The 25,997-nt window shown below is 38.9% G+C and overlaps 1 protein-coding gene across 3 annotated transcripts in view; it reads right to left on the bottom strand.

The window, feature by feature from the left end:
• Positions 1 to 25,997, bottom strand: part of LRRC6 (leucine rich repeat containing 6) — a 94,007-nt gene that overhangs the window by 6,242 nt on the left and 61,768 nt on the right. For all 3 annotated transcript variants that reach the window (XM_030938206.1, XM_030938205.1, XM_030938207.1), the window contains one exon: positions 6,775 to 6,860. In XM_030938206.1, the coding sequence (XP_030794066.1) occupies positions 6,775 to 6,860 (86 nt within the window). The remainder of the gene's footprint in view (positions 1 to 6,774; positions 6,861 to 25,997) is intronic.

Below are 25,997 nucleotides of genomic sequence, written 5' to 3'. Positions count from 1 at the left end.
ATAGTGCTCAAAGGAAATGCTCAATGGAGCACTTCAGATTTTCCAGTTAGGAGTGTTGAACTGGTATCATGCAAATATTCCACAATCTGAAAAATCCAAAATAAAAAACAAGCCTGGTCCTAAGCATTTCGGATAAGGGATACTCAACCTGTATGTTCACAGTCTTATCTGATGCTCACACCATCACTGAGCGCAGATGTGGAAGAAGGGAGAGGGGCAGGGGTCCATTAGAGGCTGAAGCTGAGGGTCAGGCTCAGGATTGGGGCAAGCACAGATATTTCATTTATTATGTGGTGATTTTAATACTTTTTAAGCGTTTTTACTGAGTGCAATACATGTATAGAAAAGTGGCCAAATCATAAGAGTGAAACTTTCATTAATTGAATGCACCGTGGATTAAGAAGCAGCACATTATCAGCATTCTAGGAGCTCCTACTGTGCCCTTCCAGCCATGATGCCCCCACTGAAACCACCATCTTGGAGGCTACCATTTTGCCTACCAAACCTTCCTTCTCACGGAGGGTGCCAGTATGAGGATTTGCTATTTGAAACTCTAGAGTTCATCTGTGACACTCACGGAAAGGCCAATAGAATACAAAGATGCTGACCTGGGGTCTTAACTGCTAAGCTGCCGAACCACCTACAAAAGCACCTTCTTCCAGAATAATTGTTCTTTGAGGTAATAAAACATCCTACATTTTTAAGTCCATTTTAGGTATTCTATTACTAGCAGCCAAATATATCCTGATACAAGTCAGGTCCAAATGTCATCTATCAGTACACATAGAAACATAGGGAAAGGAATGCCAACTTCTCCCTGGGAACCAGGAATCCCATAACCTAATGTGAATCTTTACATAGGTAAACTAGACCAGTTACGACTAAGTTTTTATAATTACAGTTATCATTTAGTATATTCAGTTGTACAAATAATTAATAATGATATTAATAACAATAGCCACTGATATTGACACGGTACTTTAAAATTTTTTTTTCAGATGGAGTCCTGCTTTGTTGCCCAGGCTGGAGTGCAGTAGTGCAACCTTGGCTCAAGGCAACCTCCACCTCCTGTGTTCAAGTGATCCTCCCACCTCAGACTCCCAAGTAGCTGGGGCTACAGGTGCACACCACCACGTCTGGCTAATTTTTGTATTTTTAGTAGAAATGGGGTTTTGCTGAAAGTTGGCCAGGCTGGTCTTGAACTTCTGACCTCAGGTGATCCGACTGCCTTGGCCTCCCAAGTGCTGTGAACTCAATCACAAAAGAGGATTTCAGTTACTCATGGATCTCTGGAGTCAGAAACAGTGAGCAGCTAAGCCCGGGGCACTCGAGGATCACAGCAATCTCTAAAATAAAGAGAAGAGGGGCCTTTTTCTTTTGTTTTCCCCGCCTTAATGTCAGAGGGCAGATGCCCATCACTGGTCTTACCCACCACCTGACCTTCAGAAACATCACCTCTAGAATCCAGTAAGAATAGCTAGAAGGCAAAATCAACAGATTTATCTTCATGGAAGTAAGCAAGAAAAAAGAAAATGTCTAAAATCAATCACTAAGTGCAAAACACATCAGAGATTCATTCCTTTTATCAAAAACCATAAAAAAAGAACTTTTTTCTGGTTTCCTAGTAAGCTAACATATTTGGACCAAAGACTCCCACCTCCCACTGAAAACTTTCTTGAGATCATGAAAGACTTGATAAGATCACAAGGAACTACAAGGTCAGAAATCAAGGAAAGTGGGAACTCAGAAGGAGGAGCAGAGGCCTGAAGCCACCTTGCCCCTAGAGCAGTTAGGGAGCCCTTGAAGTTGTGCTTTGGTCAATCTGACCTTACGGAGTCTGAAGACAGAGGCCAAGGCCCTGAACATGCCAGGTGGGCAGTCTAACGGGACACCCTCTCCATAGTAAGGGTGCAGTGCCAAAGAGCTTCTCTTGTTTTAAGAGTGAACGATAAGTAAATGCCCACTGCTCACCTCCGCAAGACACTTTGAGGAAAGCTGCTTCAGTGGGGCAGAGGAAAACTGAGTTATCACCACAAGCTAGAAAGTTTATAGCAGTTTTTGGTTAAAAATCCTCAATCTTGAATTTAGATGAAAGTGGTTCCAAGTTGGCAGTGTTTTTCTCTGCAGCACGTGCCAATGTTCCCTGGCCAAGTACCTCCCAGGCCTCTAAGGAAGCACCATACTATTTTCCTAGGCAATGGAGTGCGAAGCAAGTTGCCTGTGCACTGGTTACCAACTTGCCGGAGTCCAGTAACACAGAACACCCCCATACACAACAGGCTGCATGAAGCAGATTTATTACTTAGAGACAGGCAGCAGAGGACAACAGAAACCATAGGTGCATTGGGGGCTGCACCCCAAAGTTCAGGAAAGCTGCCTGGGAAGCAGATGGCATCTCTTCTGCACATGCCCCACTTGTACTACAGCACAGGGACCCCAGGAAGCAGCCCGTCCTGGATTGTATACCCCTGGACCACATGATCACTGGGCTGAAGCATTGAAGGACATATGTTTCCGGAGTGGGGAAGGCAACTTAAACAGAACTGAGGCTATTTCAGCCAGCTCCCTCTTATCTCAAGATGTTGTATTCCCAGCACATTCCACAATTATTCTTGTGAACTACAACTAAGAAAGTAGGGGAAAGGGTTGGTACAAGGTCACTCAGAGAACTGTTCTATATGCAGTAGCTCACAGTAAAAAATAAACAACTAGGCCAGGCATAGTGGCTCATGCCTGTAATCCCAGCACTTTGGGAGGCTGAGGCGGGCGGATCACTTGAGACCAGGAGTTTGAGACCAGCCTGGCCAACACGGCAAAAACCTGTCTCTACTAAAAATACCAAAAAATTAGCTGGGCATGGTGGCACCTGCCTGTAGTCCCAGCTATTCAGGAGGCTGAGGTACAATAATCTCTTGAACCTGGAGGTGGAGGTTGCAGTGAGCCAAGATCATGCCATCGCATTCCAGCCTGGGCAACAAAGGAGAAACTCTGTCTCAAAAAAACAAATACATGAACAAAAAAAAGATGACTACTCAAGGAAAAAGAAAAAAAACAACAAAAAACCACAAGAACCAATAGAATTAACAAGAACAGAAATAGAAATATAAAAACTTCAGATATTGGAATATGAAAACATGAACTATAAAACCACTACAATTACTGTATTTAAATAACATATCTCAGACTTCCTAGTAAAAGATGGAAAGCTTCCCTCTGGACTCAGCAGAACAACAAAGATGCTGCCCTCACTCCACTACTCAACGCTATCCTGGAGTCTTTCCCTGTGCAGTAAGGTATGAAGAGGAAATAAAAGAGATAGGGATCAATCGGAAAGCAAGCAAGCTGTCATTCTTTGCAGGCATATAGAAAAGCTAAAAGAACCCACAGATACATTAATAAAATAATGAGAGAGATTAGTAAAGTTGCTGGCTACAAAATCAAACACAAAAGTAGACTACTTAGTGGTGATGGTTGCACAACATTGTGAATATACTAAATGCCACCGAATTGTACACTTTTAAATGATTACAATGGTAAATTTGAGGTAATGTGTATTTTACCACAATGAAAAAGTAAATTGCAATCTATATACCAGCAACAGAGAAAAGAATAAAATAAATAATACATTTGTGATAGCATCAAAATATCATACACCTAAAAATTAATAAAACATTGGTATGCTTATGGAAAAGTTATAAAGACATACCAAATAAGATTGAAGAAAGGACAGAGAGATATTAATACTATAAGAACTGTTCTCCCTAAATTGATCTATGTGGTCAATACAGTTTCAAAGAAAATCCCAATGCATACCTGTGTGTGTGTTTGTGTGTGAGTAAAACTTCCTCAGTTGATTCTGAAATATATATGTAAGTGCAAAGGGCTAAAATTAGCCAACTCACTCTTCAAGAAGAATAAGGTGAGAGGATACTTCCTGCCAGTTATAAAACTCATTATAAGACTATGGAAATTAAGGAAGTAGAGCAGAATAGAGACCAGAGGCAAACCACACAGACGTGGACACCTGGTCTATGACAGAGGTGGCCTTGGTAACTAATGTAGACAGAATAACCATTTTAATAAGAGACACGGGGACAGTAGGGTGTCCACACTGGGAAAAATTAAATTGTCATACTTTAAACATATTAAATTGTCATACTTTAAACAAACTTAATTCCTAATGGATTAGATGTTTCCTCAAATTATACCTAAATGTGAAAGGCAAAAGTATAAAGCCTTACAACATAAAGGACTACCTTTATGACCTCAGGGCAGGATAGAATTTCTACAACAGAACAAACATAAAATAACCATAAAAAAGTTTAATAATTTTGATTATTTTAAAATCAAAATCTTCTGTTCATCAAATGACAGCAGGAAGAGATTAAGAAGGCAAGCCTGGCTGGGTGCGGTGGCACACACCTGTAATCCCAGCACTTTGGGAGGCCAAGGCAGGCGGATCACAGGAGGTTAGGAGTTTGAAACCAGCCTGGCCAACATTACGAAACCTCATCTCTACTAAAAATACAAAAATTAGCCAGGCATGGTGGCAGGCACCAGTAGTCCCAGCTACTCGGGAAGCTGAGGCAGGAGAATCCCTTGAATCTGGGAGGCAGAGGTTGCAGTGAGCCGAGATCCTGCCACTGCACTCCAGCCTCCTGCCACTGCACTTGATAAGAGCAAGACTCTGCTTCAAATAAAAATAAAAAAATAAAAAGATAAAAAAAAAATAAGAAAGAAAGAAGAAGAAGAAGAAGGCAAATCTGAGGTTGTATAATCCTGGTTCTACTACTTGCCGGCTTTGACATCTTGGGCAAATGGGCAAATGCCATCTCTCAATCTCAGTAAATTATAAATAATAGTATTTATCTGCAGTGTTATTCTTGAAGATGAAAGACAGACAACACATAACATCATGTAGCAGAGTCAGCACTCAATAAATCCCTTCATTTGGAGGAATTTGTGCATCTTCTTTCATTTTACAGTGTTAAGGGACCACAAGAGGTCACTGAGTGTTACCCTCCAGTCCTGATGAATAAAAACTCTACCCCAGTTTCTCTTCCCCCTCCATTCACTTTCTCCCCAGCATGAGAAACAAACCATTCTGCCAAGAGAGGGTCAAGGGGCCTCTTGTGGCCCTCCCAGTGGACGGCTGCATCTATAGTCCTTTGCCTAAAACCAACAATCCTGCCTGATCACAGTTCCCGTGAGCAGCTTGAATGGGCAGCTGCTTGGTTAATGCGGTTGCCCAGCCTGAGGCTGGGATAACGTGCACAATAGAGTTTGCCAGTGATGAAGGAGCACCACACAACTACCTTCCCACAGGCATTTTATATGTGATTGTGGTATGATCATTTCTCAGTCATCAAAATGAAAAAGATAAGGCTTTGCAAAAATATCACAGGAGGGACTGCTATGAAGAATCGTGCTAAGACATCTTGAATCCTCAAGTGTAATCACAGTAATGATAGTTTTCCTGGGGTCTGAAAACCAGCTCCGAACTGTTTGCAATGATTTGACTTTCCATTGCTGATTCCTCACAAATTAGATTCAGACTCTTCCATGTGTTGATGCTGCTGGGGGTTAATTATGACTGTGAATATTCATAATAGACATAATACCCGTGAATCTTGTATGTGCAATGGAAATCACTAAGCTGGGAAATAGAGTGGATTTCCAAGGTTAAAAACAGCAACTTGTTTTTCAGTAGGAATTCAATTGCATACCTGTTGTTCAAACAAACCCCATGTTTAAAAATCTCTACAAAAGTTCAGCAGTTGTCTTTGAACATGCCAATGCCTGACTGCTTTATTATGCAACACATAAATATAGCTCTTGTTCAGGTATTTTTGTGATGGTAATTCTAGCATATACATTTGTATCACAAAGATAGTTTGCCTTACTTCAAAATAGATTTTACCATCTGGATGATAAGAGTCTGAAAATCATAAGAAGCAGAAGGACAGTTGGAAGAACTGGGATCTCATTCTAGAGAAGAACTGAGAAAGGGGAGAGCTTTGTGCAAATTACTTTATGGGATGTCATTGCTTAAGGCAGATTGGCTTGGTTTTGAGGGTCTCCAGGAAGCGGAGCCTGGACCTTCACTTAGGGATCAAAGAGAGACAGAGAAAGGCTGTCTAACAGTAGAGGATACCAAGAAGGGAATGAAAACTCTCTTGAGAGGACGAGGGTCCTGTTGGGAAAGGAATTTAAGCAAAGGCCAGAAAATGTCCAACAGTCAGGAGATTGACAGGAGGGGCCCTAGTACCGTTGAGAGTTGAGGCGTCTGTGGAGTGACACACAGATCATAAAAGGGAGGCAGTGACAGCAACGGTACCAGCGAGGTTGTCCCAGCATGTCATGGCTACATGACCTTCAGTACATTCTAAGTTTCTCCCTCCCTCAGCTCCCCTAACTGGAAATTGGACATAAAAATTACGAGGATTAAATGTGTTAATATGGGTAAACCACACAGAATAGCACCTGACACGAAGCAAGCACTTGGTAAATGTTAGCCGTCATTGGTGTTGACATTACCAGTCATGTTATATTATGACGAGACTTTGGGACCTGTATATACACGGATTTGATTTGAGGGATCAGGAGCCCTACAAAGCAAGAGTCTATGGTTTGGGAAACAAGCATTAACATTCATGGTATGAATCATCTCAGAACTTTAAATAATTGTATAATTTTGGAAGCTGCATTCCTACCAACAAATGACAATGAAGAGAACAATATCATACAGATAAGGACAGACTGGGAGGGTGGTACCTTGTATTTATGTATTCACTGCTCCTGTCCGAGGTAGTTTTCACAGATGTGAACGTTCGTTGACCACCTGTGATTACTTCGCCTACCTAAAATAAAAATGAAACACACACCACGTGGTGCATTACTCCTTGATGTACCTTTAAAAACATATATACATGTATCTTAAAAGATATTAAACATTTTAATTTTTTTCTACATATTCCATGAAAGACTCAATCTTGAAGCCCTTACATGCAGTGTAGAGAAGGTTACATCACGAATTGTATCTATCATAATAGTCTTGCAAAGCCACAAGCTATCCACAACTGCCAAAGGCCAAGCAGGAGATATGGTGAATTAATGTATTTAACAAATATTATCTAAGAGACAACAACATGCCAGATACTTTTGTGGGGTGTTGGGGATACAGATGTGATGGAAACACTGCCTTTGAGGTGCTCCTAGTGAAATGTGGAAAGCACTCTGAGATGGGAGCTTGAATCCTCATTCTCCCAGCTCACTGGGCCCTGGTTTCTTCCTCTGTAAAATAAAGGAATTGATTTATGATCTGAAAGGCCCCTTTTTTGGTCTAAAAAATCCTATAATTCTAACATTTTTAAACTAAATAAGCTCAATGCTAAGCATGTTGAAGTCTCAATAAGTAAAATGATTCCATTCAACAAATACACTGCAAAATTATTCAGACCCAGTACCTCCTCTCAAGAAACTCCTAAGACATCAGAGAGGGGAAGGAAAAGAGAACCTGCTGCTACTTAGACTCCAACTATGTGCTAGGCACACACCTACCAATATCAACACCATATTTTATTTAATTTCCCCACCCCTAAACATTCCTATGAGACAGGGATTGCTAGCAGGAGAAGAGAAGTTTAAAAACTCTCTTCCCATGTTGCCTGGGTCCATTGACCAATATGGCATCTGCCCTTTGTTTTTAAGGAGTAGAGTGACCTTGAGTGGGTGTCCATTCCCCTCTCCACCCTCACCAGGCCCTTCTCTATGGCAGGGGAATGATTCATTCACCTGCCGCACCTTTCTGATGGGCAGGGTCATTGATCTCAAGGGTGAGGGCTATCTGCCTTTCTCTGTTCTGCCTGAGACTTGGTGTGCTGCACAGCTGTGATCCAGGCTCACGCAAATGATTAGGGAAAAGACTAGGCTTGGACTTCAAGGGTCTCTCATCATCTGCCTCCCATCTACTGGCTCAGGCATGTATCTCGATTTACAGTATATATTTGGAAAGGGCATTGGAAGCCCCAATTTAGCCTTAACACTAAGCCACATTCTCCTATCTAAGCTTTACTATACTGAAGTGTTGGTCACTTAATCATATTAATACATGGGTAATTTGTTTCTTATTTAATTAGAGATTCTTGGTTCTAGGCTCCAGTAAACCCCCAGAGCCTAGCCCATTGTTTATCATCTGTATGTTTCAATAAATAAATCATAAATGAACCAATGAAGAAATGATTCCCAGTCTGAGACTGCAGCATCAAACTTGGGGAGGTATGGGCTCTGATGGATGCCCACTCCTAGATGGCAGTCCTCCTGTGTCAACATCATACAGTGGTGCCAGACTAGTTTTTTTACATGGTGCAGTTGTATAATTTTCAAGTATATTTTGTAAAAATGTAACACGTGTATGTATGTGTGATGTCATGCAGCTCCCTTTCACTGGAGACCATGAACATAAGAAGTATATCTTCCTCTTCCCATGGGTCTCATGGGAGGGCGTATACACGATGTGGAAAGATCTTCAGCTCCACCCTTTCAATACAAGCTTTGAACACTAGACTGAGGGAAAACAATCACAAGTGGTTTATGTGAAGGTAAGACTTTTACTGAAGCTCCAGAAGAAAAAAATAATGAATGCTACTAAAGACATTAAATACCAAGGCTAGAAGGGTTTGTTCAGAAATGTTTCAAAAGCGATGCAGTCCACATTACAAAAACTCATAGAAGAATGCTACGGAAGAATTGGCAACTAAAGCTACCAAAACAATGTTTACTGAATAATTAAAGAAGCTGACTCACAGAAAGGTTTGCCCAACGGAGCAGGTTTGTATTATCAAACATGGTTTATTTTGGAGTAGGCTAAGTCTAAAATGTTGTATTTTCTAGGTTTTAAAATAGACTTAATGTAATTGTATTGCTTTCCATTAATTTTTTGCTGACCACTGTTATATTTGTGGATGTTACTGTGGCAGGGTATGAATGTCTATATGGTTTAAATATGAGAACAACTGGTTTTCTTCTTTTTCTTTAACTGAATGAGTGGGATGAATCTAAATATTTCCTGATAACCTGCACTTCCCTTAAGGGAATGAAAACACTTTTCAGTTGCTGTTGATTCCAGTTATAGTTCACCAAATCAGATGTCAATTATACATTTAAAAAATAGAATTGGGAAGATATTTCTTAATGTTTTATGGAGATTAAAAAGAGATTCTCTTTAGATTTAGAGAAGGAGAGAGAGAATGGGGGGAAGGGCCTCCTCCTGGAAGTATCCCAGGGAAGCAGCGAGACCTCCAAGAGACGTGGCTGTGTAATACATGCGGAGCAGTGCTGTCCAGCAAAATGGTCTGCAATTCTGTTTTTTAATATTTCCTACTATCTCAATATTTCTGGTGGAAATGCTCTGTGCTATCCAACACAATAGCTACCAGCTGCCTGTTGCTACTAAGCACTTGAAATGCGGTTAGTGCAATGTAGAAACTAAAGTTTTGCTTTTATTAAATTTTAATTAAGTTGAATTTATGTTTATTTAGCAAGAGATATAGGAACATAACCACAGTCAGCTTCAAACCCATGTGTGTTGGTCATGTGATGGGCTACTGGGATTCTTCTTCAGGTGTGAACGACCTTGTCCATACCAACTACCCGTAATTCATCTGTGGTCTAGACCACATGGTCTTTTCTGTTCTGGAACTCTCTGCTCCTTCCTTACCCATGCCTGGGACCTGCAACTCTCACGTGAGTGTGAGAACTTGTGGGTCTACAATCCAATCTCTCTGATCAATGTGAGATCTGGAGGATACTCCCCTGTGCCTGATTTGGCCAATTGAAAAGACTCAGGTCGGCCGGGGAGCTCACTGAGATGTTGACTGAGACCTTTGTTGGGCTTGCATCACAGCTCAACTTCTCCCTTTCCCCACTCTTGGCTTCTTCCTTCCCTTTCCGGGTGTTGACCCCCAGGGCACTTCTTAATACACATTTTGCACACTCGTCTGCATTTCAGAATCTGCTTCCCAAGGAGCAGTGGCACCTCAGCACCTTTTAAATTTCTTAATATTTTAATTCCTTTAAATGAAGTCAATGTTAGTTAAAATTCATTAAAATATCAGCTTAAAAAAAGGAAAGCTCTTGAACCCAAAGTACAAGTTTTGTATAGCTTTACACTGCAATACATGCACCAATGAGAATGGGAGCATATGCATAATTAGAGTCTTAAAACACCCAATTTCTAACACTGTTATTTGTCACATAATAAGCACAAAGACTCTATGTTTATGGAAATGCAAATAGAATCACAAATTTGGAACTTTTATTCACAGGGAATTTGCTGTGCACCAGAATCTAAATGTGTTTCTTCTTTTAAAAGGTATTTTTGGCTCATTTAGTTTCAAAGATTGTTTTAAGTTTAAAAGTTAGAAGGAATTAAGGAGTCAGATGTAAATAAAATATTAACACAAACATTCATAATAACACTGAAATTCATCTTAGTGCCAACATACATAATAACACTGAAATTCATCTTAACATCAACGTTCATATTAATAGTAGGTTACCTTTTCTGTTAAGATCAAATTTGCCCAAGCAGAGGACTATAGGTTCAGTGTTCCAAGGTTTTGGAATCCTAACATTTGGTTTCCCACTGTACCTGCAGTGCCGGGTTGCTCTGCCTTGAGGAAGCAATGCTCATTAATATCAAACATTGTCTTATTCATTTGTGCTAAATGTGTTTAGGAATGACTAATGGAAAAGTTGTAAGGGCCAAAATATGTTTAGTAAATTAGATAATGTGAGACTAACGGTTTCCTGAATCCACAGAGAGAAATGTAATCAACTACTTGAAAATTCAATTGTGGGATAGGCATAAAGGAACAAATTAACATTTTAATAATGTTACATTATTTTAACTCTCATAGAGCCATGCAATTGAAAGTTGGGAGTGAACATGGAGGTGGTAATAGAGTTCACTCTTCTACAGAATACAAAAGTCCATTCTGAGGCTTTTCTGATGCATGACTTTCCAACTTTTACTTAAATAGTACCTGGGTTGAAGTTTCGTTACACCCCGAGGCAGTACCTGCATTGAGACGATCTATATCAACTATAACAGTTACTCATACCAAGAAACATAGACTATGTGAGCTGTGTAAAAATACAGTAAACTGATGCAATGAAGCTACGTAGCTCTGAATCCTTATACTTTGGGTTGAACCATAAAAATTGCCAATATCTATGTTTGATCCAAAAAAATTATTTCTTATGGTTTAACTTAATATTTAAGTGAATTTAAATAAAAATGAGCAAACAATAACTCCATTTCAGATGAAGACATGCTACTTGTAAATTAAGAGGGAATGAACAAAGGACATGAATGCAATCAGGAATACTTGTTCAGAAAGAAAACATAAATCAATCAACTTTAACTTTTTCCTGTGAGTTTAGCCTGGCTTCTTAAATAAAAGTATACATGAAAATTACAATAAATTTCCCTTTCTCTTGGAGATTTCACTTTCTCCCACAGTTTCAACTATTACCTCCATTAAATCTGCTCCAGGAAATATTTACTGAGCATCTGTTATATGCCAAGCATAGGACCGAGAGGCAGATACGGAATGATAGATTAAACATTATTCCTGATCATCTCATGAGGGAGAAAGATATATAAACAGTTAAAATACATTGAAAAAAGTACAATTGCTAGATATATGCATAGACTACTATGGAAGCCCAAGGGAGGGAGCCATGCTAGAAAGGATAGAGAGCAGAAATCAAATAAGGTATTTTAATCTGTTCTCACATTGCTATAAATACCTGAGACTGGGTAATTTATAAATAAAAGAGGTTTAATTGACTCACGACTCTGCAGACTATATGGGAAACATGGTGGCATCATCTTCCGGGACGGCCTCAGGAAACTTACGATCACGGCAGAAGGTGAAGGGGAAGCAGGCATATCTCATATGACAGGAGTAGGAGCAAGAGAGGGGAATGAGGTGCCACACACTTTTAGACCACCAGATCTCAAGAGAACTCTACCACACAGCACTAGGGGGATGGTGCTAAACCATTATAAACCGACCCCATGATCCAACCGTCTCCCACCAGGCCCCACCTCCAGCACTGGGCATTACATCTCAACATGAGATTTGGGTGGGGACACAAATATAAATCAATCCTGTTGTGATGCTGTCTAAATGTGCCTAATGGCCATTAGAAGGCTTACTGGGGGATGTGAAGTTTGATATGAATTTTAAAGGATAAGCAGGAATTTTCCAGAAGACGTAGGTCATGTAGTAGATGAGGAATATTCCAGAAAGAGAAAACAAGCATGAGCAGAGACAGGAAAGTAAATGACCACACAAACCAGCACGAAATATGTGGCAGACTGTAGCTGCAGAGAAGGCTGAAGAACAAAGGAGAGATTTGGGGGAATTTATTTCATGGCACTTGGACTTTGCATAAGTGGTGATGAGAACTTTGCAATGCTTTCTTCCCAAGTCACACAGTTACTTACCTCAGCTCAAGAGTAGTATTTTACACACGTCCTTATTTTCCTTAGATAAGGTGTGTGATGTTAACAAAAATACTAACTCCAGTGGAGTGATAGCTTTTGAAAAGTGTCTTTTTCTCTTGCCTAGCTAGATAAAAATACTTTCCTTTCTCTTTAGACTATTTTAGTCAAATTTCTGTTCCTGCACCCAACTTCACTCTGAAAATACTCATGACACACAATCCTGTTGGGAAACTGTCTAAATGTGCATAATGGTCATCACAGAGATTCTACAAATTCACACATTCAAATCACTGGCTAATTGTGCTGTTCCGTTGCGCTCTAGTTTGCCTATAGACCACCATTTCTCTAGCAGACCACTGTCTCATAGGAGGTAGGTCTTGGACTCTGCATTCAAGATCAATTAGCATTTATATATCCTCTTAAAAGGGGTCATTTGCATGAAATACAACCCATTGTCCACAATTGCCCCAGAGTGGAAGATCATGGAAGTTAAGGGAATAGCTTCTTAAAATGAACTGAACATTAATAACTGATTTTTACACTCTTCAGTGCAGACCTTTGCAGTATTTTCATGTGGGTGTGACATGGTGTCTTAACGCATAGTACAGGCACTGAGCCTGTTTGTCCTCATATCCATTGCCTGCCCTGTCTTTGCTCTGCTCTATAAATCACAGGAAGACAGAACCCTGCTGGCTTCACTATCACTATCCACAGAACCTGCTGGCCTCCCATGTTAACTGACTTCCACCTGGGCCTGGCCAATGGGAGGCAATGGAGAGAAGCTGGAGGGCCAAGAACCCTACACGCTTTCACAACCCCTGTCTGCATCAGCAACTCCTCCAGCAGTGGTAGAATCTACTCTGTGGCTCCAGGCCCTGCCCAAGATGGCTACTGCAGTTTTGGTTTCTTCCAGGTGACCTTTCCAGGTGACCTTGGTGTTTGCTTTCTGCCAACACCAACTTCTCCCTCTGTCACAGGAATGGTGGTAACTTCCTGATGGTACACATTTTTTCCTTTCTTTGGCTTCTCAAATCTCCTGTTACCTGTGTAATATTCCTCCTGAATTACTCCTAAATAATAAATTCCCTTATAAATCCTGTATTGCACACATTTCAATACTCAGGTGTTTCCTGATTTCTCATTAGACCCTTTCTTATTTATGTCGTGTTTCTCACACCTTGGGGTGGTCATTAAAACAAGATTCCCACACCTTCTAGTTAGAATCTGCAGATAGCGGCCTGGGAATCTAGTTTTTAACAAGCTCTCCCCAGGTGATTCTTAGATTAGATGAGTTTTGAAAACAGTCCTAGCTGATACCGCAGCTTCCAGGCTTTTCTGGATGCAATTTAATTTATACAACCCACATTTACAAGATGCCTATTAGTGTCCCAGAAATTGTTCTAGGAGCTGGGATGCTGTGGATGAACCAGAAAAACGTGGTCACTGATGAAATATTTTACATTGCTGTTCAAAATTATATACTTTGATCTACAGATGAGAGAGAATAATTGTGTAATACTCTGTTTTATGTGTGCACTATCATTCAATGGACTGGTTTTGAATAGTTAGATTGTTTCCAGTTTCTTATATGATGGTGTCTACCCATGTACATAAATTGTATATTGTATGATATACCTAACTATTTTGTTAGGAGAGAATCCAAATTTAGAATTATTAAGTCATGTTGTATATTTTAAGGCTTGATATATGTCAGTAATTTTATTCCCAAAAGATTAAATCATTTCCTATTTTCTCTAGCAGTTTATGAGAGTACTCTTTCAATGAACCCTCATTAGCATTGAACTAAAAAAAACTTTTTTAAATAGGAATTTGGCAGGAGTGGTTGCTTCTAGAAAGAAGAACTAGATGGTTGAGAGAGATGAAAAGAAGGATTGCTTTGTACTGTAAGTTACTTAATGCTTTTGGATTCTGTCCTGTAAATATATATTATCTATTTAAAAATAAATAAGAAGTAGTAAAAAGTTTTTAAATGTTTGATAATAACATGAAAAAATATAATATTTTATTATAATATATAGTGGAAATTTCTCATGTCTTTTGTATTTCTTTTGTAACTGTTGTTTCCCACTTTTCTAGTAGAGTTTTAATTGTTTTCTGAAATACTTTTATGAATTTATACATATTATCCTTCTTTAGTCTTTTGTGGTTTTTTTTCTGGCAATGGGACATATGAGCATTAAAAATAATATATCTTAACTTGTTTATTTTACCTCACTAAAATGTAAACTCCATGAGGACAGGAAATTCTATGTTGGGCACGTGGTAAGCCCTCAACAATTATTTGTTGAATAAATACATAGATGAAATGCAAGTGAACAAAAAGTATTTACTGAATGGTAGGTTTTGACATACAGCTCTTACATTGTAAATAATGAAATAATTATTTAATTATTGTAGATTGTAAATAATTAAAACTATTGCTTTTCCTTGGTGATTTTTGAAATTATTTTATGTTTAGAAAATCCTTTAAAGAATGAAAGTAGATATTTATCTTTATTTATTTTCTTAATGCTTTTAAAACAATACTCAATTCTTTAAAATCCATATGAAATTTATTTTGGTGTCTGGTGTATTTGACGAACTAATGTTTTCCAAATAGCCAATATCCTCCAATTTTATTTTAAAATACACATTAATTCACTCAATTTCAATCAATGGGTATTTTTTTGAGTACTTACAACACACCACTGAACTAGACACAGTTCTTGTTTCAGGGAGCTTATGATTTAGTAGAAGAGAAAACAAGTCAGCACACAGCTTTAGGGCAGTGAGATCAATAAGACAGAGAATAAATGCAGGGTGCTGTAGGAGCATCATGGACAGACATATCCCAGCTTTGGGAGCTCAGGGAAATTTCCCAAGGGAGCATTATCTGAGCTAGAAAAGGAATATCCAGTTGAAAGGAGGAAAAGTGTCTCTCACAGAGAAGGAAAACTTGCACAAAAGTAAGAGAGAATAGCAAGTTCCTGGAACTGTAAGTTGTTCCATATTCCTAGTGCATGGGCTTTAGAAGGGGAGACGGTAGGAGCTGAGGCTGTGGATGTAAGCAGGGTCTACAGCATGCAGGAATTGTAGGCTGTTTTAGCAGTTATAACTTTATTCTAAAGATGAGAGGGACCCCACTAATAGGCTTCATAAAAGGAGAAACTGGCACCATAAAGTCTGTACTTTTGGAAGGTTGCTGGAAAGCAAAGTATATATTGAAATAAAATCTGAAAAGAGGAAGTCTATTTATAATACCATTGTAGTAATAGGGTAAGAGATCATTGTTATCTCTGCCAAGACAAAGACAGCGGCATTAAAGAGAAAAAATGAATTTGAGGTATGAAGGAGGTAAAAATCTAGCAGACCTGAATGTAAAGAGTGATGATAGAGGGAGATGACAAAGATGATATCAAGTGGGTGGATGATGGTAATATTCATTAAGAAAAGGGATTTGGGAGGTGTAGTAAGGTGGGAAGGGAAATAGAGTTCAGATTTTAACTGAAAATCCTGCAGATACATATTTAAAAGTCCATCATATTTAGGAAGTAACCGAAGCCAATTCAATGGATAAGATCAATCAGGAGAGGGTAAGAATGAGGAGAGTTGGATAAGAAACACAAAAGAGAGTGAACATTTAAGAAATGAGCAAAGGAAGATGTACTTACAAAAAAGGACTGCAAAAGAAAGGACAGAAAGGTAGAAGAAAGAATAGGAGTACATGATTATATAAAACTAAGAGCAAGATTAAAAGGAAGAAGAGAATCCAACAATATCTCATACAATGGAGAAATCAAGTAAAGTGTTACAAACTTTCTGTTGAGCTCAGTAAAAGAAGATATTTGTTCAGTACGATAGAAGTTTCTGACAGATAAAAATAATAAACATCAAAGAATATATACATACATATATGTGCATATATATATACATGTACATATATATATATATGTAATGCCCAATGACTTTTACCTTGAAAATGACAAATTGCTGGTGAGAAACAGATTTTAGAATACCCATAGAGAGACACCTCATGATCATACACTGGCAAACTTAATAATGTTAAGATGTCAGATCTTCCCAGATTGACCTACAGATTCAATAAAATCCTAATTAGCATCCCAACAATGTTTTTGTATGAAAATTGATAAACTGATATCTAAATTTATATACCGATACAAATAATAAACAAAATGATCATCAAAAAGAAACAAACAAACCGTAAGAATTGCAGCCTTAAAGGTGTATTATAAAGCTAAAATTATTAGTATAGGGTAGTATTGGCATAAGGATAAAGAGATCAATGGGAAAAAAATACAGACCTAAAAATAGACCCTTCTTTATGAGGCCATTGATTTTTGACAAAGGTGCTGAAGCAACTCAATGGGGAAAGTAAAATCTTTTGGGCTAGATCTTCAAATCCATAAGAGAAAAAAAAAATGGCCCTTATCCACTACTACACACCATACATAAAAATCCATCTGAAATGAATCCCAGACTTAAAAGTAAAAGCTAAAATGGTAAAGCTTCTAAAAGAAAATGTGAGAGAATATCTTTAAAGCTAAAGATGTCATAAATAGGAAAAAGGAAGTAATCACCAAAATAGAAATAAAATAACATATGAGAATTCACCAAAGCCAAAACTTCTGCTTATTTTACAAATAATAAGCAGAATAAAATAATACGCAAATGACTGGCTAACAGAAAATATTCAAAAATCAGATAAGGCATGATAAGGAATGAATAAGAAGCTTTGGAGGTTTCATTCTTCAACTAATACTTATTTGTTGTAATATTTATTTACTGGAAGGCAAGTACTACTCCACTCATTGGCTGAATCGAGGTCTCTTCTCTCATAATCCCCACATTTAGACAGGTAACGACAAATCACACAAAATTTAACAAATAAGGCCATTTCATACAGTAATAAATACTGTGATCAAATAAACCAAGTAATATGGCTGAGAAAGATGACTGAGAGATTGTGACTGGCTATGTTAGCTCTGGTATTAAAAAAAAAGTCCCTCTAAAAATATATATTTGAGCCCAAACCTATATAATACGAAGGAAACAGATTTGTATTTTTTTATACAAATCTGTTTGGCTCAATTTGGTTTGTATAAAAACCATTTTATACGAAAAGGTTTGGCTCTGTGTCCCCACCCAAATATCACCTGGAATTGTAATCCCCATGTGTCAAGGAGGGACCTGTAATCCCCCTGTGTGGAGGGAGGGAGGTGATTAGATCACGGGGGCGGTTTCCCCCAGGCTGTTCTCTTCGTAGTGAGGGAGTTCTTACGAGACCTGATGGTTTTATTACAAGGGGCTCATCCCCCTTCACTTCCTTCACACGCTCTCAACTGCTGCCATGTAAGATGCGCCTGCTTCCCCTTCCACCATGACTGAGTTTCCTGAGGCCTCCCAAGCCATGCAGAACTGTAAGTCAATTAAGTATCTTTTCCTTATAAATTACCCAGTCTCAGGCAGTTCTTTAGAGCAGTGTGAGAACGGACTAACATAGGAAGTTGGTACCAAGAATGGGGGTGGTTTCCCCCATGACGTTCTTGCGATAATGAGTGAATTCTCATGAGATCTGATGATTTTATTATTTATTTATTTATTTATTTATTTATTTATTTATTTATTTATTTATTTTTTGAGACGGAGTCTCGCTCTGTCGCCCAGGCTGCAGTGCAGTGGCCGGATCTCAGCTCACTGCAAGCTCCACCTCCCGGGTTCACGCCATTCTCCTGCCTCAGCCTCTGGAGTAGTTGGGACTACAGGCGCCCGCCACCTCGCCCGGCTAGCTTTTTGTGTTTTTTTAGTAGAGACGGGGTTTCACCGTGTTAGCCAGGATGGTCTGGATCTCCTGACCTCGTGATCCGCCCGTCTTGGCCTCCCAAAGTGCTGGGATTACAGGCTTGAGCCACCGCGCCCGGCCAAGATCTGATGATTTATAAATGGTAGTATTTCTGGATGTCTCACACACTCTCTCTCTGGCTCTCTCCCATACTCTCTCTCCTGCTGCCATGGTCCAAGTTTGCTTCCCTTTCACTTTCCACTGTGATCTGGAGGTCTCCCCAGGTACATAGAACTGTGAGTCAATTAAACCTCTCTCCTTTATAAATTACCCAGTCTTGGATATTTATTTATAGCAGTGTGAAAACAGACTAATACAGATATAAACAGAGAGAGGGGCAGAAATGCTTTTAACAAAGAAAGCACAGAAAACACAAAAGTCCTGCCGGTGGGAATAAGGTTCCAGAACCGTATTGGAACCTTCTGTGTTTCAGAACCTTATTAGAATCGTCTGTGTTCCAGAAAGAGAGAGAGAGAGGGAGAGAAAAAGTTGTGTCCAGAATATGAGAGGAGAAAAGTGGAAGAAGGCACCAGAAACATAGGCAGAAACTACCTTGTAACAACCTTCTGGGCCACAACAAGAAGTCTGAATATATTTCAAGTGCCATGGAAAGTCATTGGTAGGTTTCAACAAGGGAATAAAGCTATTATTTGCAAGATGTACATTTTTATTTTGCAAAATTTACTTCTTAAAAAATAAACAAATAGCAATCACTTTGAAATAATTACACCTGAGCACAGACAAAAGACTGAAAAGAAACAAAACAAAATGTTTATCTGGATAGTAGGACCATGAGTTATTTTTTTCTTTACATTTTTTTGTATTTCAACAGTAATAATTTCATAATAGGAAAGAAAAAAATATTTTAAAACTCAACTATAAACAAAACAATAAATAAAAGGGCATTCTGGCTTCCCTATGGAGAAAGTATCAAAGAGTGGAAAGAACAGAGCAGGGCAAACTGTGAGAAGGCTGTCCAAGGTAGTCCAGTTGGGGGAGGACACCGGCTTGATGGGAGGTGATCGTGGGAGTGGTGCTAAGTAACTGAATTTGGGATATATTTCAGTGGTGGTGCCCGCAAGATGTAGTTAAGGATGCCTCCTAATCATTGACTTGAACAACTAGGTATCAGTTGGTGGCGCCATTTTCTGAGACAAGGAGGACTATGGGAGGAGCCGGTCTACACAAGGAAGTCATGGGTCCATTTGACCATTTTGAATTATTGAGGCTGGATATCAGCAAGATGGCAGGATAGGAAGTCCATCCTGACCATGCATTTATGTGGCCCATCAATTGGCAGGTGCATACAAAATGTCATTGATTCTTAGGCCCATAATTGGCTAATATTTATATTATGAGGAAAATTTGTAAAGATGCAGTTACTGATACGTATATGTAAAATCAACACTGACAGTTACAAAAGGCAGTTATATGGCCTTGAGTAACCAGAGAGCAAATCTAACTATCAACTGATTCCTTCAAAATTATTTTCTACTTGGAAGGTCATTCTTCTGGCAGTTCCCAATAGAAGATCATTCACACACTGCAGTCTAAAACTGAAAATATTTCATTAAGTTAGGACAAACATTAAGACTGACAATAACGTATAAAATGAAAAGAAAATTTTCTTTTACAATCTTGCTAGAGACAGTCTCCAAAGATGCTGGAGAGGGTTTTGCGCCTTAGGAACAAAATGACACCCTGAAGTCAACCCCTCTGTCTGACTGCAGGCTAAGTACCCAGGACCTGAGGCTTCTCCCACTCACAGTAGTGTTGTTCACAGTAGGTGATCAAGTGAGCAAATAATCAGGCTGACTTGCCTAGGCTACCTTAGCCTCACTGCCTAGGAGAAAGCTTCAATATCAGGAACACCAGAATGAAACAAAGAGCAACACTCCCTCTCCTGTTGCCCCCTGTGAGGATCCAGAGTGATGGGGGCATCAGCCTGGTTCCCAGTCTCGAAGGGACTATGGTGAGATCTGTCCGACGAGGGACAGCTGTGCAGGGAATTGCCGCAGTCTATGCCCTCGAATTGTTGTCTGATATTAACTTATGTTTTCCTCCCTATTGCTGGCAATAAGAAGAATGACCTGTCACCCACCCCCACTGGCCAATGGGAAAAAGGGACAAAGCCCATTTTAAGTGGCAGCTTTGCAGTTCTGTAGAAGCTATAAAACCAAGTCACAGAAAGACAGTGTTTGGAGCCTTTGCAGTCAGGGACAGAGACATCACTTGACCAGTGGAGAGCTAGCCTTGGGTCACCTCTTATTTTATTTTTAAAATAACCGTATACAGATTAATGGAGATAAAGAATACAAGAAAGATGCAGCTGATGGGTCTGTTTCAAAATGTGGCTGTTCCCCAGAGCCCACCGAGCACTGCCATTCTTGAGAGCACCACCTGCCCTGGGTGTAGCCCTGAGGAGCCCTTCTCCCTCATACCTAGGAGCCTCACCTCGCAACAGGAGGCCTGTGAGTTTCCAGTGCCCACAAAGCTGATTCCATTCCTGGATCAAGGTCAGCTGTGCAGGGAGCTCCTGGTGAGATCTGACTTAACTTTTGAGCAGCTAGGGCCTGACCTTCATCTGGTATCTACTATATGTTTATTCTGACAAGAATGTATGAAGTTAACAGCAATAAATTTCATTATTTAAGTGACATTTGTTTATTTCACTTCCAGGAAACACAGAAAAAAGACAACCCCTTGGTCCAGGAGGAGGCTAGGCAAGGTTTTAGAGAGGATGTCCATGATTTTGAAAAGAGGCTTCTCTGTAACCTTGAAGAAAACAATTATCTGCAAATAATGCGTATTTCCTTGTCTCCCAGTTGACAACAAGCTGGGTAACTATGCAGGTGTCTTCCAATTAAAGTGGTATGAAGAATCATGGAAGAAAGGATACATTTCATTGTATTTACATTTGATCCTCAACAGTTTTCTTAGTGGGGTTAGGGGGAAATTTCACTGGAGAATACAGACTGCAAAGATACTGATACTCATGAAATACCCTAAACCACTTCCTTATTTTAGAGTAGAAATACTAGGAACAAAATTTTAAAGGTGAAGCACTTTACTAGTTTAAGCTGCTAATGATCCAAAAGTAATCTGGCTATAGATGAAAATTATGAGGCATTGTTTGTGTTCATTTGGAAACATATCCTATGATTTAAGGCAACATCAGAATTTCATTTCCTCTTCTGCAAAATGAGGATAATCACCCCTACTCCATAAGATGTTCAAAGTATTTAACACTGTGTGTGGCACATGGTAAATGTTCAATAGATAGTGGCTATGTCTTTGTGTTTATTATTAACTGGTATAAGGATAAAAGCGAGAGCCTAAATGGTGTATCTAAATATCACATTTATTAGAGGATTCTGAAAGAAGAGAACTAATGACCCCAATCTAGTGTTTCCTATGACATGACGCATCTATTTATGAACTTGGGAAATTTATATAACCTCAGCCAGCCTCATTAAGTAATCTGAATAATAAAAATCCCTAGGTTACAGGGTTATTGCAGAAAGTGAGTTGTTTAAACTGTTTATCACAGAGCATATACAATTTTTGCTAAATAGTCATAATTGTAGATATATCTCCAAAGGTGGTAAAGTTTTTCAGGGTGTATGTAGTTTATCTTTGCATACTGGATACTTAATTTGAAATATATATATATATATACACACACACACAGCACATATACATACATATGCATGTATGTTTATAATATATATAATTTGAGCCTGCCTCTTCTAGAAAGGATTTTCACTGGGATTTGCCAGGCATGTGTGGGTGTTACTTATCTGAGACAACCTTCACTCAAGCTCAAGTCCAAGTTAGATAGTGTGAGGACAGGCTGTGAGGACTTCTGATGATTGGTTTACATCTTACTCACCTTACTCAGAGGTTACAGTCCTTCAGAATCACATCCCAAAGTGAGAGTGATTTATTAGAGTCCCCTTTTTGGCAGGCTCTGGACTTCAGCTGTTTTCTTCCCACCCATGTGGTCACTGAAGGATTCTTTTTGTTCAGAGGACAGTGGCTATTCACTATCTTGGTAGGTATTGGTACTATTAAGATGTTTTTAAAATATGTAGTCCATCTTCCTAAGTTCTCAGTGTGATTGTTGTTCCTTATGACTTAGTTGGCCATTAGCAGATGACAGAGCTGTAGAGGTGTTATGAGAGAAGATGGTAGTATGTAGGAAGGAGTACAAATAGAGAAGAACAGAGGCCTCAGAACTGAACTATTGCACACACCAACTTGCAGAAGCCTAGGTATAAGAAACAACCAGCAATGAAGCACCTGATGGCAAAGGACTCCAGTGGACAGAAGTATCTGGTGGTAGAGTGAAAGCCATGTATTGAAACCCAAGTGAGCAAGGGTTTAAAAAGGGAGAACTGCGTAAGGGGTAAAAAGCCTACTAAAAGGTTAAATACCAGGAGGACCCAGGGATGATCACTAGGTTTAGTAATCTGGAGGTTATTGGAGACATCAAAGAGAGATGTTTTAGTGGAGGGGGTGGGGAGGAGATAATGCCTAATTGGAGGTGATTTGAGAGATAATGAGAAAAGATTTGAAACAGCAAATAGAGGCGTCTTTTAAAAAAGTTTTGCAATAAAGTGGACCAGGGCAATAAACAGAGGGGGATGTTTTTATTTTGTTCTGTCTTTGTTAAGAGGCGAGACCTTTCAGAATGTTTTCTAAGTAAGATTCAGAGAGGTGACATTCAAAGAAAAAGTATAGAGAGCAGAGAACTGCCAAAGGCGGGGGCAGGGTGGGGAGTCTTTTAAAAGCAAGTGGAAATAGGATCCAACACATCTAGAGGGATTCATACACCACAGAGAGTTCATTCATAGAATTAGGAAGGAAGGAAGGCCAGGTTGCACAGGGGATATAAATGCAGGTAGGTTGGTAGCCATCATGGTTGAAGTTTGTGGAAATTATCTTTTGAGGCTTCCACTTTTTTCAGTTAGAAATTTCAGGGATGAACTTCAGTTGGAGGTTTTATAAATGAGCTGAGAATGAGAAATAAAAGAGCAGAAGTATGGATGAAACAAGAAAACCTAGCAAGATGCCCAGGCAACCCTATAGACGCACTTGACAATGAGAGAATAAAAGTGCCTTTGTGTTGAGTATATCACAAGTATATTTGAGCAGAGAAAAAGTGCTGTGGAACATGTGCAACTAAGAAGGAGGAGGTTGGTTTGAGATTGTGTTTCTTTAGAAGTATGGTCTGCATTATTGACCTTAATATGCGACCTTCACTTCTTGTGCTCAGGACAAACAGAATGAAGCAAGATATTCACCAACTGAAGTGGTAAATACATTTTGCTGCTCAGTTCACATGGCAACTTCCTTAATCTCAGTTAATTATTCTGAAGAAACACGCAAAGGAAATCATGAAGCATATTCTTGGAGTGTTCCTGTAACTTGTCATTTAAGAATTGAGATGACAGTTTAATTTAATGACTTGATACGAGTGAACAAGCCTCTCAGTGCATGCAAAATTCCAGTTAAATCTTAAGTTGGACTGTGGTAAAATCATATGCTAGATATCCTCAGGACGATGATGAAAAGATGATGTACATAGAACTTAGTTTGATTACACATTTTAAAGAACTTGGATGAAGGCCAGACATAAACTCTTAGAAAATGTGATGGGGAATAACCCCAACCAAAATAGAAACTAAAATCATACATATAATATCTATAAATAAACTTAGGACATGTGTAGCAACTATAAAGAGAAAACTACCAATAAAGAAAACCTTCTAATGGACATATAATAAGAGTAATAATGGAGAAACACATCATTGAATATCCACTTTTGATAATGTAAATACATCAATTCATTCCTATTACAATCTATAAATTCAATGCAATCTTAATAATTATAAAATGCTAGCTAGTAGTAATTGATATTATTTAATAATATGCATTACTAGCCATGAATAATATTAACAGTAAACATTAATGTAGTGTGTATTATGTCCCAAGCCCTGTCCTAGGTACTTTATTTACATTCATTTGTATAATCCTCAAAACAACCTTTTGAGGCCTCAATTACTACTGACATCTTTTTATGAATGAGGAGTCTGAGGCACAGAGAGATGAATAATTTGCTAGGGTCACACAGTTGCTGAGTGAAATACCAGAATTTAATTCAGGTTCTCTGGCTCCAGAGCCCATTCCCTTAATCATTTCTTCCCACTGCCTCTAAATCCATGGCAATAAAAATTCCAACAGCCTTTTCAGAGGCGGAATTTGAGAAACTCATTTTAAAGTTAATCCAGAATAATACGTATGGAAAAACAATGAGGAAATAGTTGAGAGGGAGAGTAGTTTAGGGGAGATGCAAGTTCTAAATATTAAAATGTATTTTAAAGATACATTTAAGGTATTCACTCATTCAACAAAAATTTACGGAAGACCTACTCTTTGCCAGGCTCTGTTCTAGGTGCCATTGACAAGGACAGATAACACTTCCTGTTCTCATAAAGCTTAAATTCTTGTTGGGGAAAACAGAAAAAGAAATAAACAATTAAATATTTAGACTGTACAGCAGGAACAGGAGATTTAGAATACAGCAGGAATAGGGATACAGAATGCTGAGACTGGGAGGAGATGTCTTATAAATATGGGTATCAGGAAGGGCCTCAGTGATATAGTGACACTTGAGCAGCAACCTGAAAGAGATCAGAAAGCGAATTATGAGGACATCTGGGGGAAGGACATTCCGGCGGAAAGAACAGCGAGGGCAAGAGTCCTGAAGTAGAAAGATGCTTGTCATGTTTGTGAGATAGCAAGGAAGCCAGCGTGGCTGCAATGACTAGGAAGAAAGTGGTGGAAGATGATGTCAGCGAGATAATGGGGTGGGGGGACAGGTTATCAGGGGACTCTGCCTTTAACTCTGAATAAAATGGGAAGAGTGACTTGGTCTGATTTATATATACAGTCATGTGTCACCTAATGGCATTTCCAATGACAATGGACCACATATACAATGGTGGTCCCATAAAAGTATAATGGATCTGAAAAATTCCTATTGCCTACTGACACTGTAACTATCTTAATGTAGTAGAACAATGAATTACTCACGTTTGTGGTGATCCTGGCATAAACAAACCTACTGTACTGCCAGTCACATAAAAGTATAGCATATACAATTATGTACAGTACATAATACTTGATAGTGATGATAAAAGACTATGTTACTGGTTTATATGTTTGATAATGTAAATACATCAATTCATTTCTATTACAATCTATAAATTCAATGCAATCTTAATAATTGTATACTTCTTATCATTATATTAGAGTGTGCTCCCTCTACTTACATTTAAAAAAATAATGTTGTCCCTGAAGACCTTCCCGTGGGATAAGATGTGGAGGCAGAAGACAGAGAGACTGATGATCCTGACCCTGTGTAGGCCTAGGCTAATGTGTGTGTTTGAGTCTTTAACAAAAAATTTAAAAAAGCAAACAAATAAAATATTAAACAATTTTTATTTTTTGAGACAGGGTCTTGCTCTGTTATCAAGGCTGGAGTGCGGTGGTGCACTCAGTGCAGCCTCGATGTAGCCTCTGGACTTCCTAGGCTCAATGTAGCCTCTACCTCCC

Source organism: Rhinopithecus roxellana, chromosome 9 (assembly GCF_007565055.1).
Source record: "Rhinopithecus roxellana isolate Shanxi Qingling chromosome 9, ASM756505v1, whole genome shotgun sequence".
Taxonomy (NCBI): domain Eukaryota; kingdom Metazoa; phylum Chordata; class Mammalia; order Primates; family Cercopithecidae; genus Rhinopithecus; species Rhinopithecus roxellana.
Note: the sequence above shows the minus strand (reverse complement) of the source record. Positions and strands in the feature narration are given on the sequence as shown.